Genomic DNA, 21,076 nt, shown 5'->3' on the forward strand with positions numbered 1-21,076 from the left:
GGGCCGCTGGCAGGAGCGGGTGGCGGTCGGTACGTGTGTGGCTGTGCCTGAGGGACAAGGCTCCCCGCCGTAGCCGGCTCAGGCCCTTCGTGGGCATGAAACTGCGTTTGGGGGAGTTGTGCCCTTCGCCGGGAGGGAAATTGTTAGGCGTTAAGTAGCTTACAGAGATCTCACAGTTCGGTTAGCAATAATGGAAGCTTGCAGCAAAAAATATTCATTTTGAAACAAGCTCCTCAGAGCTGGTGACCTTTCAGTATTGTTACCCCCGCTTACATTGGAAATGTGTACAGCGGTGATCACCATCCGCTTAAAGGTTATTTGGAGGGGGTGTTGTTGAATATTAATATTTTTTCTGGTATTTTGGAGCGTAAAAAAAAGTGTTGATCTAATTAGAGGAACTACATCTATGTATGGTGATGTGTTCTTCTACCATGTTGAGTACTACCTCTCTTTCTCTTTAGCAATGGGCTACTTTTGCCAGAGCCTGGTATCTTCTCGATGCAAGGATGCAGCCACCAGGAAAAATCGCAGCTGCGACTGTCATCAGACTTGAAGGCAGGCATAAACCTATTTATCATGCACTCAGTGAGTATTGCAGTAGATAAAAGCAAATTTGCTTTCCTTCCCTTGTATTTTTCTTCTGATTTCAGTTTTAAAATCAAGCCTTGTAAATTTTAAATGTCTTCGTTTTCCTTCTCATCTTTTTCCTTCATACCCCCCTAGAATCTTACATCATTGTCTTTACCAGTCCATATAAAGCTCATTATGAATTCATAATTTAATTTTAGTAGCTGAATTACGATGGCTTCTGCCTTCATTTCTTTTAAAACCTTCAAATGTGATTCATTGCATTGCTTTTAGATGTAAAGATTTAATTCACAGTGCACGTAAAGAAGCACTGATGTGATTCGTGATTAGGTTTTCTGAATGCTACCTTTCAGTAGCTGCACATCACCACAGAGTCTCGGGATGGTTCTTCATTCTGAATAAGATGCAGAGAAGTCCTGTCTTCACGAGGCAACGGGCACAAACTGAAACACAGGATGTTCCCTCTGAACATCAGGAGACATTTTTTTACCGTGAGGGTTACTGGAAGCGGTTTCCCAAGAGGTTGTGAAGTCTCCATTCTTGGAGATATTCGAAAGCTGATCCTGTTTGAACAGGCGGGTTGGACAACCTGACCTCCAACCTTGGGCATTCTGTGATGATGAGGCTGGAGCCTGTCGGATTCTTAAATGGGAGACTTGATCATTGTTGAAAGATATTTTCTTGTTGAAATGAAAAAATCATTTTCCTTTTCTGCAAAGTAGACATTCAGCAATAAAGATGTATCTGTGATCTTGTTCGTAATTTGTAATACTGTAGTGCCTGTCTCACAGTGATAATAAAAAGGTGATCCCTCATATCTATAGTACAATGTTTCCTCTAAGCGTCTTGCAAATTTTTCAAGAGATGTTACTGAAACATAAAGAAAGCATTAAACTTTTCTCATACATGTAGAGTGTCCATACAAAAATTATACTTGATCTGTTTTTCATAATAGAAGGTAGTATTTGTAGTGTTCTAAGATGTTTTATATACCAGAGTTTTGCTGTTGCAAATTATATCTTATCCACAAGATGTCACTGGAGACTAAGGCTGTCTGAAAAATAAAGCAGACGCTGAGAGGAAATGATCTCTGTTGTCCTGTGGGAAAGATACTTGATACTTTTATGTCTATGAAGTTATAAAATCCTGGAAAGTCATTTCAATGATAACTTTATTTGGTCTAAAGTATTCTATAAATCAGGACCAAACGCATTACACCTGAGATCGACATTGATAGGTTACTACTACTAAGAGACATTTGATACTCTCTAAGAGGGAAAAGTGTGTATGAATTTGTGGTTGGTGTACTTAACACTTCTTTTTTCTTTTTTCCTGAACTAACAAGAAATATTTTAGTGTCTGGGAGATAACAGTTCACAGTTCCTTAGACAGAATAACATTAGGGGGATTTATTTGGGTTTTTTGTTGGTTTGTTTTTTTTTTTAAATTTGGTATCTAGATACCCTTCTATAAAATCATTATTTATTTATTGTGTTGAAAAGTATCTGGAACTGAATTTAAGCTGTGGTTAGGGAAGGAGAGAAATCTGATTTCATGTATGTTTTCTGTTTTAGGGATAATCTTTCATTATTCTCTAGAGTCTCGTATTTTTAGATGCTGTCAGACCGCATGCCTTAAGTAAGAGGGCACAGGCTTGTTCGGGAGGTTTGAATATGGATTTTTAGGTTTCTTCTGCACCTCTCCTTTGCTCTGCCCTCATCCCCTTGCATCCTGTCTTTGTGAGCAGGTTCACAATACAGAACCAGAAATAGCAGGCCAGATTTTTAAAAAATTGGGTGATCTGATTCTTTATGTTGGGTTGTGAGCAGAGCCACTTCTGTTGCTTGGGTAGGATTTACTGCTGTCTTCTGCATCCTCAAAGGAGAAGACTAGGCTGGAGGAAGTGTCCCACAAACCCGATCTGGCTCAGGTGTTGCTCTAGATTCAATGTTGGTTTATAATGGCTAGAAGAAACAGTGAAGACTGTTTTTCTAATGAAAGATCTGGCAAGTAGTTTCTCAGTTTTGTGAGTTAGCAGTTGACAATATGATGCCTACATTTAATTACCATTTAGTCCTTAATTAAAATGTAGGAGGAAAAATGCATGTACCTGAAGCATGTCTTTTTACTGTGCGATATGAATTACTGAAATTATAAATGTACAGAGATGTAAAATGGATTTACTGTGGCAGCTTAGTTTTATCTGCAGAGGTGCAATGTATATGCTGTATGTAACAAATTGCATACACCATAATGTAATAGAATATTCTGGCCTTGTTTTCTGTGTATTTCTTGAGGAAAACAAAACTTCATAAAAGAATAACGCAATATTATAGCGTGAAAATAGCCTAAAGGAATGGTTTTCTTGCATGATATTTTGTGAATTTTTTTCAAAAGTAGGATGCAATTTGACTGTGTTTGTGGAGATAGTGAATGTTTTTGCTTTCTTCCTATTAAGTGCAGCTGTCCCTTAGATTATGGGAGCAACGCTATTTAAAGACGGGTGGAAAATAATCTATTAATTTGAAATTTTGAAGGAGACATTAGCTATCCATAAATTCAGTCTACTTTAAAAAGAACAGGTTGCAGTCATTATTCAGGTAGTGTTTAAGTATACCAGTTAGTTTTTTGCCTGGCTCTTAATTATTCATAATCAATCTATTGGTTTCTGGAATTGTTAATTCAGTGTTTATGCAAGTGTGAACTGTTAGCAAAAATTTCCTTAGGTGAGGTTATTCTTTCATCTTCCCAACTAAAAAATGTAATAAACAAGAGCACGAGGTCCCAATGTCAGTTCCCTGACATTTATTTAGACATACAGTGTTTTTAGAACTGATCTGTTGATGGCGAAAGGCTGCATCAATGAAGATGTTTAAATTGCATTTGCACTTTAGCTGTAGTTGAAAGTAGAGCTTTAAAAGAACACACAATTAAGAAGTAGTGGAAAACTTAAATAGGGTGTGAAACTTGCATTGATTAATTATATGCTCCTATAAAAAACCCAACATGCTCAACTTAAGTCCTTAGAGTAGCTGCTTTGTTACCTACTCAAAAACGTTTTAATCAAATGAGCCCCTTCAGATACTTATGTTGTTCTAATATGTTAAAGCATATGAGAGTGAGCTTGGGACAAATCATTTTCCAATCGATTGAATGGGTGGTTGTAGCTTATACAGCTGATCAAGATGATTACTTCTGAAATTAAAAACTACATATTTTTCATATTTTCGTCATATTTTTTATATAGTATGGGTTTTATTGGCGCTTTATTAGTAAAGAAGATCTATTAAAGTAACTGTTTCTGGCAAGGTGTTGGTGATAGATTATAGACTTCGCACTTAAAAAACTCCTGATGTGAAAGTTGCCAATACAACACTAAACATGTCTGCGTGTGCTGTAACATTCACTTCTGCTCGATTGATGAAAATGTAGTTTTTTTCCCAAAAGACCTATTTTAGGTTTCTGAGGGGGCTTTTCCCCCCCTTGCCCCCTCCTGCCCTCAAACTTTTTGTTTCTTTCATGTATTTAGCCCTAGACTGTAATTATTTATAGAACTATTTTACTTATCCAAAATGTTCAGTCTTCAAGTAAATATTGATATTGTTTTTATGAGAAAACTAAAATTAAACAAATATTTAGGATCATTGTTTAGAACTAGCATTTTTTATTGTTTTTTTTTTAAATATAGGTGCATATGCATAATGTGTTGAATAAAATAATACGCTACCTGTAAGCCAGATTTTAGCTGAATAGTTGCAATGGTTTAATTATCTAATCTGGTGGTATTTTACCTTCTCACCTGCCTTCTAACCTGACTGTATGAACAAAAATAGTAATTAAGGTTGGTATTTAAATGCAGGTTTGGATGGTGTGATTCAACAAGCCCAGATCTTTAAATCTGAGCTTTATGAAATGTGTATATATGTGTATTGCACGCGTTATAGTTGTTATTTTGGTTTATTACTTCTATGGTTCTTTTAATATTTTCCACTAATTTCTACCTTGTAGGTGACTGTGGAGATCATGTTGTCATAATAAATACAAGACATATTGCCTTCTCTGGTAACAAATGGGAACAGAAAGTGTATTCTTCACATACTGGGTAAGTGGAAAATTTAATATAATATTTTCTTAATATTTTTTAGCATATTGGTTCAAAAGGGAGTTCCTACCTGTTTTGTGTTTGCATGTGTTAAGAAGTTTAAAATGATGCAAGCCTTTTTCTTCTTGCCTTTTTTTTTTCCTTTTTTCTTTCTATTTCCACATTGTATGTTGTTAGGAAAATAGTCTAACTCAAAAGTAGTCAGAGCTATTGAGTAAGCCAGGTTGTTTTGTGTGAAGCCATGAACCCAATGATCAGGACTATTCTATTTACTAAGCAGTAGATGTTCCTCTTGGCACTGCACATTTAAGAAATACACAGTTGCCAGCTTCAGTTACTTCAGAATCATAGAATCATAGGGTTGGAAGGGACCTCTGGACATTATCTAGTCCAACCCTCGTTATCCTACCAGTACCTATTTACGTAACAGTAAATATCAAGATTGATAGATTATTGAATCAGAGGATGAAAAAGAAAAAAATGGGAAAACTAGTAAGAAATGAGATGGTCTCAAGTTGTACTGATGCATTCGATAGTGTGTAATATATTATTCTAGCAGGCATAACGTGTTTACAGATGGAAGTGCAATAATCAATTACAGATGGTATGGCAATGATCAGTTCAATCAAATAAGAACAGTTGTTCCAACAATGCTAAGTCATAATCTCTAAATGTTAAAATGTATTCTGTCGAGAGGTGAATAAATCACATTGAGACAGGTAATGTTGCTAATACTGATGTTCCAATCCTGAAGTTCCTTTGCAGAATTGCTGAGAAGTTCTTGTTCAGTGTTGATGGAAATTAATGCGCGCTTTTTTTCTCCCCCCCACACCTAGGACTTCTTAAAAATTTTCTCTAAAACTTCTGTGTACATTAAAGCTCTTGCATAAATGGCTAAGTTGGTTTTGAGTAAGTGAAAAGAATTGTACAATTAAAACAAATACTTAAATCTGTGCAGCTCCCTGAGTGGATATATTTTAATGATGTTAGGTTTGTTTTCATTTCACTTAGGTTTATACCTGGTAATGTAAATCAAAATGAAACCCAGCTTTACCTGACATCCATATAATTTCTTGCACCACTGTATCATTCATTTAAAGTATAGGTATAAATGTGAATTAGTGCAACTTCACCATATCACATAGACTTTAAAAAGATGGATGCACTGCAGTAAAAGTCAAATTTTATTTACGGTAGATACACCAAATAATGCTAAGGTTTATTTAAAATAGTAGGAAAATAATAAATATTGTTCAAAATGGTTGTCTTGTATGTCAGGCACAGACTGGTGGTGAGTCTTGATCATCTTAAAATATTTCCAAGTTTTGCATATCTTACTCCCATTGTATTCTGTAGCTGTGGTGGTGTATTTAATAAGCAGTTTTAAAAACATATTAATCTTCTTGCAAAACACAAACTTTTTAATACTCAGGTGAATAAATAAGAAGGTACAATGGCATTAAATACTTCACAGGATAGAATCTTTCTAATACAATATGGTTGGCCTTGTGAGAACGGCTTCCTTTTTTGAAGGCTTGTACCATTACGCTGTTGTTTGAAATGTAGTAATATTTGTGTTAAAATCACACTTCAGCATACAGTTGAGTGCTAAGCTTGTATGGTTTGTTATGTTTTTCTAGTTATCCTGGTGGTTTCAAACAAGTGACAGCAACTCAGCTGCATTTGAAGGATCCAACTGCTGTAAGTGTTTCCCCTTCTTCCCTTTCATTTGAAAAGCTGATTTATTTTCATTTAACTGGTTCCCCTAAACAAAAGGGATCGGTCACCTGCATGTCTAAAGCTAAATTACAGACATTCTGCTAAGGGCTCTTAGAAGCTTGGCTTGTGACAGTGTTTTTGTAAACAGCATGTTTTGAGGGTTAGATTGTAGGTTGTGCGTTTTCTTGATTCTTCCATGCCGTTCAAATAAGCAAGTCAAGTTCATTTGTTTCACTCATTTTTGACCGATTAACTTGCTTTTAGTTTTGAACGTCTGACCTTTCTCATAAGTGAACTGCATCAAGTTAGACTTAGCTAAGCTGTACTTCAGCTTAACAACTCTACTACTTTTTTAAGAGCCAGCAAGAATAATGCTAGTCTTAAAAATGTTAAAAAGTATACCTGCCTCTTTCTCCCAGTAAAATTCAACTGTAGGTTTTGTTAAATGATTTTTTTTTTTAAAAGCCTTTCTGCAATGTGTGTTCGTGGTCTGTGAAAGAGTTGGAAATGATTATTACATTGAATTTAAGCCTCTCTGATAAATGTCTGTATCAGACTATTATTAATTCTACTGAACATCAGTGTTGATGTGTTTGTTATTGATTAAAAAAACAGGGTGCTAGATACGAACATTTTGGGATGTTGACTTACACAGTTATGAAATTACTTTACTAGGGTTTTGAATGGTCAGTATTGGAGGACTGAATTCTCTAAGTACTAGTGTTTCAGAACATGATATGAGGCCCACAGAGATTAACAGATATCTATGTTTATTTTTGACTTTGAAATGCTTTGGCTTGGGTCACCTTATATATGAAATATAGAAATGCTACTTCCTTTTCCTAGAGAAATTTTATTGGCTGTAAAATTCTTGGAGTTTGTCAATGATTTTTTTTATCTATGATTTAGAAATCCTGGTTTGTTCCAAGACTCTCTCAGAAGACGTTGTACAAGTACTCAATAAAAAAAGTGGTCCACCATATGAATTTGCCTGGTTTTCATTTTTACTTTTGCAATTTCTTTATTTAAAGTGAAATGGAATCCCTCAGTTCAATATTATTTTCTGTCTAGAATTTTTCAAATTAACTTAAATGTTGTTGAGAGCAGGCTCTGAGATAGTTGTAATTCCTTTGGGAATTATTGGTAGTTCTATGTCTAAAATGGATTCTTCAACCCTTTTCATTTGGGCTTGAGGCAGCCGCTGTGCACTGGGAGGCAGTGTAACACAACTTGTTTGGGAGGGCCTGAGAACTGGATGTCCTATAAATTACCTTCTGGCATTCATTCTGAAATACCTCATTTCTTGCCAGACTCGTAGATGAATTTCTGTGCAAACAGAGGAGGATTAAATGCATTGCCAATAACTAAAGCATGTTGGACAGAGGCTCAGCAAATGGTGATGTGGCTCATGGCTTGGTCTAATTTAGCGCGAGAAACTTTTTTTTTAACAGAATTGTGGAGAACCCTCAGCAATTAACTCTTTCTCTGTATTGAAGTGTTTGGATGTCCCTCTCATAAAGATCTCTCATATGTATTTCTGTCATAATTAATAGTAGTAGATGGTAATTTGGCATGATATATTCTGTGTGTATAGCTGTTACAGGTTTTGACTTGCAACTGATTTTATGGCTAGAAACATTTATTTACTAGTTGAATTGTTTTGGTGTGAAATACATTGGGATATTACGAAGATGGAAATCATATGATGTTTTATTAACCTGTTTTCTTTTTAGAACTGGCTATTAAAACCTGAAAAAGGATTATTGTAAAGAGAACAATGCCTAGCCTAAGCAGCATTTGGATCTTCAAAATATGATCTAAATGACACACAGACTCTTATAAATCACTCTATTTCTCTTCTTTGAATTAAAAAGAGACCTCTTCCCTTTTAATCACGTTAAATTCAATCCTCTCAAGCTGGTGGAATTACGTAGGTTGTAGGAAGCAAGCTGTATCTTTCTGTGGAATCAAGGTCTTAATTCTGCAAAGCATTGTCTTCATCCTGCAGGCTACTGCTTTTTCTCTGCACTTGGTCCCGTTGTCTCCTGCTAGCTCATCCCGGTAGTCCTTCATTAGATGAGTCGACATTATTTTTGGAAATAGTGATGTTACAGAAATTAAGGCATTAAATTAATGGAAGGGATTACTTCCAAGGAAAAGGATGTTGACATAACACCTTGTAAACTTGCGGTGTTACATAGAGATTTTGTGATGGATATGACTGTTTTCGGTTTATGTAAGAAATGGATTAAAGCTTGTAAGATTCCCTGAGTGTGTGTATATAGTAGGCCTCCAGTACTGCTTAGCACTGTCTTTATTCACATATGTCTAAATTCAAACATACAAATCCCCAAGATAAATATTTTTCCATTACAGTTTTGTTTAAACATAGTTTTTAGTATACAGAGAGACTGGTTTTAGGAAAAACTGTTACACAGCTAATAGCTGATTAAAAAGGTTATAATGAGTAATTTCATGCAAAATTGTGTAGTTTATGTTTACATGGAGGGCTGAAAGTCGTAAGTATAGTTGTCAGAATTTAGCCATGTTTACTTGTAGTACGGTTAGATAATCATCCTTGATCATTTCTAGTTCCTTCATAAGGTACCAAGGTGTGGATGGATGATGATTAGATATTCTCACTTACGGAGATTAACATTATTGTATCTGTCTTACTAACTTTGGACTTTTATGTTCCTTGCAGATGATGGTGCTTCAGAAGGATTTGTGCTGAATTTTGAATGTGCACAAAAAAACCCTGTGCCTAGTATAAGTATTTAATCTTGGATGTATAATTTTATGCCTGAGATTGACAAAATATTACTATTTTGTCCACTTCTAAGTATCTTTTGTGTTAATATGGGACAGCGAATACAAAAAGAGGTCTGCATAGTTGATGTTTTATGTAGAACTTAAAGTTCTATGTTCATTGCACCAAGTTTTTCAGCGTTTTGGAAAAATTTTGTTTTATGGAAGGGTAAAAGTTACAGTGTGTTGCCAAAAAGATATCTAAAGTAGATAAGTAGATAGTCTAGCACATTTTTACATTTAGCACCTTTGAGTTCCTGTGGGAGGCATGGGGAGGGTAGTGTCTGAATCTGTTTAAAATTTCTAGTATTTTCAGTTGTCTGCTCTTCTGGAGAACAGTAGAGAATAGCTCTCATCTATTGGACTTGGCCAGGCTACTTCAGGAAGTGCCTACTGAAGAAAAAAAATAGCTTCTCCATGTTTCAGCATTTCCTTTCTCTGACTTAGATTTAGTGTAAATTCTTGGACCACCCATAGATGAGAGTATTAAATATGTTCTTCAGGTGCAGCATAACAGCCTGTTGCAGTAGTTCGAAACAGCCTCTCTGTTCTTCAGGTTAATATAATACTAATATTCTGTATGGTATTGCTACTCCCTTCGGACCTATATTAGCGGACAACATTAATTTCCATTGTAGGTTGCTACGAAAAATTTCTTTGAAAGATTTGGTGTGTTTTCATTGCCAAGACAGTCTTTTGAAAATAAAGGAAACAGGTAAACTTTTTATTTTAGGTACATGTGTTTGAAATGCGTAGAAGTTTGTGTTTTCTTGTTTGTTTTTAATAAAATTTGCAGAAGTTTCGTTTAGCTGGAAAAATGCTGGTAGGCATGAGACCAACACTTTCAAAATTAGACTTTGAAGTACTTGATATGGGAAGACTAAAAGATGTGCTTTTAAATCTCACAGACTTGGGAGGGAGCAAATCTCACAGAGGGAAAAAATCTACGGCTTTTAATTAAAATGCCTGCAAAATATGTTGACAGATGCAATCTGTAGAACCAGGTAGTAATCCTGTCAGGACAAAGTTTTCCATCAATTCTTATTTTATTTTTAGTTTTAAAAGTAAGCAAAACTTGGCTTATTTTTTTTTTTTTTTTTTTTTTTTTTTGGCTGCATCAGAAACTCCTCCAAAAAAAAAGAAAAAGAAGAAATCATGTTTGGCTAATACCAGATGCTGAGTGAGAGGACTGACCTTTGCAGTATTCAGAGGCTGTATTGCCTCCGACAAAGAAATAATGGGCAATAATTGTTCAGAATGAATGTTACCTGCTAGGGAAGATTATTAAGCAAGGCAGGGTAGCTCTATGGAAGTCTCCCCTGAGGAGGCCTCCGGGGGTGTCAGGGTTCTGGTTTGTTCAGCTGCTGGCACTGATACGAAGGGGCTTAAAATGTTCTAATTCTCCTTTTGAATGCTCTTTAGCAACTGCTTGCACGTATAGACTTGCCATTATATCTACATAATAATGGTCTTTTGAAGAAAAGCTCAGACAGAAAACATGGTTAAATCTTGCTCTTGGTATTTGAAAGCCTATTTTCTTTGAATCAGTAAGGGATAGTTGGTATAATAATGCGTACATACTAAAAGCCAGTTACTGAAACACCAGGTATAACAGCGTTTTCCTTTATTACTACAGAGTAATGTTTTTTAATTAAGTAGAGCAAAACTTCAAAGTCTGGATTAGTAAGCACACAGAAGTTAGTATGGCATGGGGAGGAGAATATTTTTACAGAACCTGTTATCTTAAAATCTCTAGGTGCTCTAAATAAGTCTTAGAGCTGGCTTGGTCTTTAACTTTGTATAGACAAAAATAAATACTTTTAAAAAATATCCATTTCTTATTTAAATTTGCAAGGCAAATTAATATATTAATTTAAAGAATACATTAAACTTCTAAGTTTTTAAGTGCTGAGTGGTAGTGGGAAGTTAAATGGCATGCAATGGAAGTTTAATTTGTCTGTGACCAAATAATTCTTATGGCAGTGTTAAGTACGTTCACTGTTGCTGTGCTACTCATACAACTCTCAGAGGTAGGAAGGTGAAGTTCTTTGTATGGTTTTATAATATATGTGGTGGAAAGAGCAATGTCAAATACAGAACACAAAACCAAGAACTGGTAGAAAGAAGATGTTGTGTCAGGCTGTACCTCTGAGTAACTGGTGTATCTCCTGAAATTTTTCTAGGGTTTTTTTGGTATGCTCTGTAATTAATCACTCTTGTTTTCTCTGGAGCACTGTGTCCTTCCCATGTTCTAGAGTTGCTTCCTGGTGATCTTGGACTTACTTCAGCTGTTAGGGTAGACTGTCTTCTGGAAATTCGGCCAATTATTTTGTGCTTCTCAGGACCAAGAGTGGTATTGCTCTGTTGATTTCCTTCTTTACAGTATGTTTTATCTGGCAAAGGATCTTTCTCAGAACTTGTCTCCATCAAGCGTAGTCTGCAAATTGCACATGAGCCAAAGCCTATCGCAAAAATTTAAATGTTCAAGCCTCACACAGTGTTTCAAATAAATATACGTTTAATTTATTTGTACTCATAAAATGTTAGACCGTGTAGTAAGGGACTGGAAGTGCAAGAGTTTTACTATGGCCGTGTTCAGATTTCGTCCTAATTAGCCCTTTAAATTGGAAATTAAAAAGGTAATGTGATATAACTGCGTGATTAAGAGCATGTCTATGCTGTGAGTATATAAATTAGCCAACTGCAAAAAAAGGTATTGCAGTATTCAAGATGGTAATTGTAACTGCAGCCAATAGGAATCTTGTAATTCAAAACTGGGGCAAACAGCATTGCAGTACTTTGAAAATCCCCCAATATTAACTCTCTCCTGGCTGTATACATCTGAGGGTGGATGTCTTTACCTGATAGTGAAAGTGTCATGGCCTTTAAGAGTGAGTATTTATGAGGACATGGAATTTTACAGGTTGCTAGTTCTAAAAGATAAAGGACTAGGGAGAGAAGGCAGTAGGAATCCATAAATAATTGAATAAACTGTTAAACTGTATGAATTAGTTTTAAACTGAGATGGAGGTTGCAGTGAGACCTGTGGGTAGGTAGACCTCTGCCAGTTTCAAATCCCACAGAAATCAACTGTGTTTTATACCTTTTGTGTAAAATTAAACTCTTGTTATTTTAATAGTTCAAAGTAAACATAATCACATAGAAAACAATAAGAATTGTCTTTTATCAGAAGTGTATCACAAGCACATAGACAGATTTTTGTTGTTGTAAATTCCTTGAAGAAACAGCACGTTCTGATGTGTGCTTTCAGGGAGCATTGAATCTGGGTTCGGGTTTTGTGTGAGTTCAGTAGCAGACTTTTTCTTGCAATTCCGTACCTTTTTATTTAGGCTTGGTGGTTTTTTAGTAAAACTTGAGCATGTTCAGGTAACAGGAGAACCCTTACTTAACACCCTGTAAATATTGCTGGTTGGATCTGCCTCTTCTGTTGCACAACCTTACTCAAGTTGCAAAAGCAGTCCATACAGCTTCAGTTAAGCCTGTACTTTACTAACTTCTTTGACTTGTCATCACACCAGTTAGAGTGAGGTTCTGCCTATAGGCAGAATTCTGGGCAAAAAAAGCCTGGATGTAAACTTGGTCTTTCCAGGAGCAGGGTTTAGGTTTGCTTTGGCTCGTAGAAAAGTCTTTGAGGCAGAAGTTACAATGAAGGAAGCTAGAGGTTTTCAAGCACTACCTTCTGTGTCCTAGCTCCCTGTATGGCCTTCTGTTCTGTAGCTGAACTAACTACCCTGCAGTAAATCAATAAGAAAAGTACAGAATAGTTTATCACCACCTCAGCCCTCCTTTTTTTTTCTTTTTTTTTCTCTTTTTTTTTTTTCTTGACCATGGTGAATGAGTTTGAAGGGTGGGAGGTATAAGTCTGCCTTTGACCTGTTCCAGCAAGGAAATTATGATCTGCTTCAGAAGCCAAGACTTTTTTCCCTCTTTGCCCCTACCGTGAGTTGCTGGGGCAGGGAACATCTGTGCTCAAACTCAAGGTTATTGTTCCTCTCTTGTTCTCCACATAGGTCTAATGTATAGATGGAAATATTTTCAAGTGTCTCAGACACTAAAGACTCTGTGATAACCACAACAACATGCAACTAATGAGCTGTTTGAAGTGTCTGGTTAGTAAGTTGTAAGTTTGTTTCCTCTGAGAGTTCATTCAATTTCATTGAAGCTCTGGAATGGGAGAGGCCGTAACAGTGAAGTCCAGTTTCTTGCTCTGGATCAGGCATGGATTTAATATCTTCATCAGTGACATAGACAATGGGATTCAGTGCACCCTCAGCAAGTTTGCGGATGACACCAAGCTGAATGGTGCAGTTGATTCACTAGAAGGACAGGATGCCATCCAGAGGGACCTGGATGGGCTTGAGGATTTGGCCCATGTGAACCTCATGAAGTTCAACAAGGCCAAGTGCACCTGGGTGAGGGCAACCCCTGGTATCAATAGAGGTTGGGGAATTAATGTATTGAGAGCAGCCCTGCCAAGAAGGACGTGGCGATATTGGTGCATGAAAAACTGGACATGAGCTGGCAATGTGCACTTGCAGCCTGGGAAGCCAACTGTATCCTGGGTCGCATCAAAAGAAGGGTGGCCAGCGGATCAAGGAAGGTGATTCTGGTGAGACCCCACCTGGAGTATTGCATCCAGCTCTGAGGTCCCCAGCACCAGAAAGACATGGACCTTTTGGAGTAGGTCCAGAGGAGGGCCATGAAAATGATCAGAGGGATGGAACACCTCTCCTGTGAAGAAAGGCTAAGAGAGTCGGAGTTATTCAGACCGGAGAAGAGAGGGCTCCAGGAAGACCTTGTTGTGGCCTTTCAATATAGAAAGATGAAGAAAGACTTTTTATCAAGGCCTGTACTGACAGGACAAGAGTTAATGGTTTTAAACTGAAAGAGATTTATATTTAGATTGGACGTAAGGAAGAAATTTTTTACTGTGAGGGTGGTGAGACACTGGAACAGGTTGCCCAGAGAATTTATGGATGTCCCTTCCCGGGAAGTGTTGAAGGTCAGGTTGGATGGGCTTTGAGCAACCTGATCTAGTTGAAGATGTCCCTGCTCATTGCAGGGGAGGTGGACTAGATGACCTTTAAACGTCCCTTCCAACCCAAACCATTCTATGGTCTGCTTGGCAGTGAAAATGGGTTTGCGCTTCGCATGAGGGTGATTTTTCTGTTCTTCCAGATCTTCCAGTAATGTACTTCTTGCATGTGTCAGAGAGCACAGGAAGACAAATGAGTTCTTGAACAACACAGGGATTGGCAGATGTACCAAAGCATACCTTGCATTACGCTTACTGCACTTAGTCTACTTACCTATAGAAGCTGTTATTGAATATATAATTATCAATGATTCATTCTCGAAGTCCTGCTTTCATGTTAGTGTGTCATCTCCTGAGGTTGTCAGTTCTCCAGTGACTGCACACAACATTGAAAGTATTCCTTTGTTGTTAAACTTGAGCATATAAATCAGTCATTCTTCTCCAGTGTGACTTCTTAATAGGCACCGTTTTACAACTGAACTGTTCTCTTTGTAATGTGGTTAAACAAAACTGAATCACATTCACCAGACAGAAGTACCTACAACCAGAATAGACCGGCTGTTCATCTAGTTCACTGGTTTGTTTCAATAGATGTCTATGCCACATTCTGCAGAGGAAGGTGAAAAATCTGACACAAACATCAGTTGTTTGAAGAAGTACAATATTTAGCAGTGTTCATTGAAGTATTTTAAAGTCTCTCTTTTTATTGGACTGAAATCATTAAATAACTAGTTCTGTGTATCTGTAGGTCATACGTCGTATGTTGAACCATGTGTATGTACAGTTTATTAATCTAAGGAATTAACACAATCTGAAGTTCAAAGTAATTTTTCGATAAAGAAAAAAAATCCCCCCAGTTAGGCAATATGTTGTGAAGTCTCTGGATCCATTATTTTAGATGTGATATGTTTTGATCTTTCATTGGCTCTAAGGAAAAATATTGAGTAGAAAGGAAAATAAGTGTACAAAATGAAAATTACTAATGGTAAATAGGCTGTTCACATGAGCTGTTGTTAATATTCTTGTGTTTTCTTGCATTGTTACAGTGTCTCACTTTATTTTCAATATTCAGTGAAGGTTCATTTTTTGTCTTCATCTTGCCTTTGTCTAAGCACATGATATACTGACCTAAACAAACTAGTTTGCTGTACAAGCATAATAGTTTTTATCCCTAAAAGCATTAGCTTTCATCTTTGTTTTTTAATAGTTGCGTATTGATTTTTATTAGAGAGGATATCAACGCTACAGATTACCCTGCCTGACCAGGTGTATTTCTTCTGTTGTCTTGCTTAATTATATTTGTCCACAGATCTGTGGTGCTTGCTGCATAACATCTAAATATCTTCGTGATGTTAAGGCTTCTGTAAATGCCAGCTGGCATACGTTTATGAGGATCGTAAGACAAGGTTACTGCCTGTTAAGTTCTGTCTCCAGCCTATGAATGGCAAAATGAAAATAATACTGGGGCCAAACTGTCTGAGTGTTTACTAACTTCAGAATCCAAGTAGGAATGCCCGCAAGTTTAAGAACCTGCACTTCTCATTAATTTCACCTGTAACAATCATTCTCTCTTAACTACGTAGTTCCAGCTGGGAACTCAGTATTAGTGATTATCTCTAAAATTTTGATAGAATTCCTTTAATTAATTTTTTTGAAAAAGCAACTTTGTTCAGTACACTTTTCAAAATATCCATATACCGGGGAGATTTGTTTGTGTTTAGTGCACTGCATTTCAGTGTGGCTTATCGACTTGAGCTCAGCATGGATGGGTAGTTTCCGATTTGGAGCTAGTTTATGTCTAGGTGACTTGGAGCACAGGCAAAGAGGGTTTCCATCTACTTACAAAATTGCATGTAGGTCTACCCCTAAATGCTTTGCTGTGCTTTATAAAACCCTCTTTGTCTCCTACAGTCACATGCCTTGTTTTACATTTAAAAATGTTCCCCTTTTGGGTGAAGTCCATAACAAAGTGCTTTGTATTTAAATTACGGGCATCTAGAGTCCAAGAGAAATCCTTTTGGATTTTGTTAATTTTCAATAAGCGTCATCTAGGGTAGGTGCACAAATTCTATTTGTTCCTAGTGCTCAGAAGTGAGATTGTTCATCTGGAACTAAGAGGAAAGGAATAAATTATAAATATGTATAGTATGTTCATGATGCAATGTCTTGGTATGTCAGCTTTGCTTAAGATACAATGCATTAGTTATATAAAACTTTCAAACGCTGCAAATTACGGTGTTAGATGCTGAGAATGCTTGGTAAATTTGTTAGAGCGTAATTTTTTTTCCTCAATAACATGTATATAAATGTGCAATATGATATGGAGTTACTACAAGCTTCTCAATTCTTTTCGAAGTTGAATGATCCTGTGCAATCATCCACAATGCTAAATATAGCTCTTAACTTTCTAAGCTGAAATTTTCTATATGGCTGTTACAGTAAATGTTTATATGACTGGGAGCAAGTGTTCCTTCTTCCAAAACACTAAATGTGGTGCCAGAGTTCTTCAGCAAGGAAGAAGTTGACTGAAAAGAGGTTCGCTGACTAGTGGACTGGGCAGGGGGAAAAACAGCTTACCTTTTTCATGTTATTTATAGCCTGTCTGATTATTTGTTGCCATGTTATCTTTCCACAGATTGTTAAACTGACTGTTTATAGGATGCTTCCAAAAAACCTTCAGAGAAGAACTATGATGCAGAGGCTGCACCTTTTCCCAGAAGATGTGAGTAGTCATGAAGTTAACATACTCATTTTTGTGTGCCTTGGAGGTTAAAAGGAAGCGTTAGCAATAGCGAAACTCTTGTCATAAGAAGGTCAATAAGAAAAATCAAGCTGTTTTTTATAATATATCTAAATATAGTTGAAAAGTTGATGCTTTTTTCTTTATTATTTCACAAAATTGTGAGATATAAGACGTATGAGATTTGTCTTCTATATTTAGGTCACACAGCCTGAAAAATGCAGTACTGCTGACAAATTTTGGTCTGGATTTGGGAGGGAGTGGTGGTGCTTTTTAAACACTTGGGTAGCTAAGACTGTTCTGATCTGCCTCAGGTTATTCCAGAAGATATACAGAAGAATCTTCTACAAGAGATTCCTCAGCCACGGGCAATCCCCAAGAGGTTAGATGAATATACACCAGAAGAAATCGCTGCCTTTCCGAAGGTTTGGACTCCGTAAGTATCTTAGATTTATTTTTAAAAGGACACTTTGACTGAGTATGTACTACGTAGGCTCTCACATTATCTGTAAGAAAAAAAAGTAACGGTTTTTCTCTATGTCGTCTCTTTTTGGAGAGAGGAGGTCATTAAAGCAAAGAACAGTCATATTAGAAGGGAGTGGTTGCTAATTTTTTTGCGTTTCTAGCCTTTGAATGATACAAGCTTTACTTAAAATCATGTTTTCAACTCTTTGCTTCATCAAAATGAGTTGAGTAAAAGATGAGTAAAAAACTTCATTACCTTATTTGAGTTCTGTGTGCTCTATAGTACTTAACTGTTAGCCATAGCCAAAGGAAACACCGTGCAGCTCTGTGAGGGAATGATTCATTGCGGGGGGAACCCTTCAGGTTTTCTCCAGAGGAAGGGAAAGAATTCTACTAAATTAGTCCTTGGAGAGTGGATCTTTGGCAGGGAACATACCATGTGTTTATTTTGATCAGTAGTTTCTTTCCATGCACAAAATCAGTCCCACATTAGTTGTGTGGCATATGAATGAGTATTTGTGGTTTGCTTTATACCACTACATGCAGCATTGAGTCAACCTGTTAGTGAAAATAATGTGTTACATTTGGAACGTTTCCAGATTAGAACCAGTATGATTTTTCTTGTGTTCATTTTGAGAGTCTTATTTAGGCTCAAGCTCCCATTACAGTAGTCAAGGGAGTAATCAGTTTTGAAAGATGGCCCTTTTCCTGATTATTCTAATGAAATTTGAGAAGAAATGTAACAAGCAGGGAGATGTGGAAAAGTGTAAATAAGCTAACACCAGGACCAACTTGATGGTCTCTCACCAGTTAGATGACTGGTATTTCTGTTTCTGTAGTAGTTTTTAAAAGCTTATGTTTCTCTTTGTCCTGTAAAAAAGTGTTCCCGTGTACTTACTCATATGCTAATCCTAGAAAATAGACCTGATATGAGCCTCAAATGGTGTCATCCTATTGAGTAGTTCCACTGAACTGGACCTTAGCTGCATGTAGACAGAGGTCAGCTGCTTATTTCTCACTAGTGGGCCTAAGATATGATCTCTCAGGTGTCTCAATAGCTGAATGATCTCAGAATGGTCAGGGTTGGAAGGGACCTTTGGAGGTCATCTGGTCCAACCCCCCTGCTCAAGCAGGGCTGTCTAGAACTGGTTGCCCAGGACCATGTCCAGACTGTTAGTATCTCCAAGGACGGAGACTCCACAACCTTGGTGGGCAACCTGTTCCAGTGCACAGTCATCTTCACAATAAAAAAAGTGATTCCTGATGTTCAGATGGTACATCCTGTGTTTCACTAAGTCTTGTTCAAATCAGTAGGACTTTGAAGTGCCAGAACTGACTGCTTCTTATTTTTACAGGAACGTTTAATAGGTTCAGTGTAGAATTTCATATCCAGCAGATTGCAGAACACTATTAGAGATTGATCTGCAGCAACTCCATGGTTTAGATTTGTGGCTATTAGTGACTAGATATAGCAAGCCTCGTACTGTAGAAAAAAATCATTGTACAATAGCGAAACCGGTAACGCCCTTTCAAAGAAAGGAAGTCTTTAAATACAAAGAGAGGAGGCATTTTATGTAGGAAGGTAAAGTTAATCTGGAGGAGCAAAATTGAATTTGAATTAATGAAGACAATGCTCTGTCAGTAAAAAGAGAAAGCAAATAATTTTTAGTGCATGGCCAAAACTGCCGGTATACCTTTAAAAGGGGCCTGATTATTTTTGCTTGCCAAAATTATGAAAGGGGTTTTTTGTAATTTTTTTTTTTTTTTAAAGTAAATCAAACATTTTAAATTACAGCATGTATTTTCTCTGCATTGCAAGGCATATGCAAGTAAGGGCATTTACCCTTCATAGGCAGCGGAGATAAGGCAGCAGAGATATGTGGACAGAAGATATAACTTTTCCAGAAGAAAACTGGTAATAAGATAACATAAATGAACACTTGAGTAGGACCGTAATGCAATTTAAAAGCAGAGCGTGCTCATAATTCCTTTTAAGGGGCAGCAGCTCTCACTGCTTAAGCCAGAACAATACAATTAAGAAATCCCAGAAATATATGTAGAACAAATGTCTGTATCTGTTTCACATGTATTTATAGGATTTGTATTCCTTTGAGGGGAAAACCAAGTAATGTGCCATTGTTCTGTCACATGCTTAACAGAAACCAAAATAGTGTTTTAGTGAAGCTTCTTAACATTAGTGGGCTTTTGCTTGCAAATCCTAGTAATAACAGGAGAAAGTCAGTCTGTGACATTTATCTAGTCTTAAGTCAAGTGAAAAAGCCTGCATAGAACTCTGTATTTATGTATAATGTGTATTTGTGCTTGCACATCCACACACACAGTAGTCGTACCGAGTTGCACTGATTTTTGCATGTCAGAGACAGTAGGAGACCTTTCATTTGTGGAGTATTTTTCCTCTGCTTTTAGTGGTTGAACTTGGTGAAGCGTGAGATGTCATGAGGGTTGACATGACTACTGAAGATGCACACCATTTGGCTTTTGTCTTTTTGGGTGTTTTCCCTGTCTTGCAGTTAACATGTACGTTTGGAGTAAAAGTTTTAAATGGATTCAAAAAAGCGAAGTGTTTGGCCATCGGTGGCTTTTAAATGTGGTTCACCAGATGTGACTCATGGCTCAGGAAGTTGTAAATACTGCTTTTCTGCTCTCAGGAGCTGCTGAGTCCTAGCAGAGGGATCAAGAATGAAGGTGGTTATCTGCCATCTCTCGACTAGCCTCAGGGCTCATCACTGTAGTTGTTGTTGTAATTTTAGCTGCTTGTCTTGGCCTGCAACCAGACCATTGTGGATGCCAGATATTAGTGTCAAATAGATGAGTTTTAATTTAACCTTCAGCTCACTTCTCTGTCAGTTTTGACATTGGACGGGGTTTCCAATTTGAAGTAATGGGGAAAAATAATAATGCTTTTCTTCCTGACTGAGGGAATAAATGTATTATGGTGATTCTCTAGCACTGAGAGTACTATGGGGGGAGGGGCTTAATTGTGAAATAAAAGATTAGAATTGACCAAATCTGGTAAAATAACTTTCTGATGTGATAAGTGAAGCACAGAAGTCTGTAGAAGAGGACTTACAGTGAATTGTAGCGGTCACTGTTGATTAAAGTGTCAGGTGGAGTGCCTGAGGATAGACAGCTTTGCACCAAAGGCACTAGAAGAAAGGCTGTATGAATATCCAGCTGTAATAGACTCTGTGTTCTGAACTTTTTCAGTGTGTGTGAGACCATGGAAGAAGTAGTCTTTACATTACTCCTTTCAAAGACTGTAGAAGCAACAAAGATTTAAATATTTACATTTTACGTATTCTCTAATGATGTCACCTTTTTAGAGATGGATAGCAAAGAAGTTCTTTTAAAAATGAGTCACAAAAAGGGGCAAAATACTGTAGACAGCCTTGTTTAACAATTCAAAGACAGGTTAGTTAAAGTATGATTGTATAAATCTGATAGTCTTTACAGTTTGTGAGGTACTAAAAAAACCAGCTACCTGATGTGAAAATTGTTTCAGAAGAGTTTTCAATGTAAAGGGAACATTGGTTGGAGTTTGGAATTACTAATGTTGTAGGAGTATATGTGTATCTCA

At 36.9% G+C, this 21,076-nt stretch overlaps 1 protein-coding gene across 1 annotated transcript in view; it reads left to right on the forward strand.

Annotated features, from left to right (window-relative positions):
- Positions 1–21,076, forward strand: part of MRPL13 (mitochondrial ribosomal protein L13) — a 36,823-nt gene that overhangs the window by 314 nt on the left and 15,433 nt on the right. The window contains exons 2-6 of the mRNA XM_054193319.1: positions 462–585; positions 4,597–4,690; positions 6,331–6,391; positions 16,909–16,995; positions 17,328–17,449. Of these exons, the coding sequence (XP_054049294.1) occupies positions 462–585; positions 4,597–4,690; positions 6,331–6,391; positions 16,909–16,995; positions 17,328–17,449 (488 nt within the window). The remainder of the gene's footprint in view (positions 1–461; positions 586–4,596; positions 4,691–6,330; positions 6,392–16,908; positions 16,996–17,327; positions 17,450–21,076) is intronic.

This window comes from Rissa tridactyla, chromosome 2 (genome assembly GCF_028500815.1).
Source record: "Rissa tridactyla isolate bRisTri1 chromosome 2, bRisTri1.patW.cur.20221130, whole genome shotgun sequence".
Taxonomy (NCBI): Eukaryota; Metazoa; Chordata; class Aves; order Charadriiformes; family Laridae; genus Rissa; species Rissa tridactyla.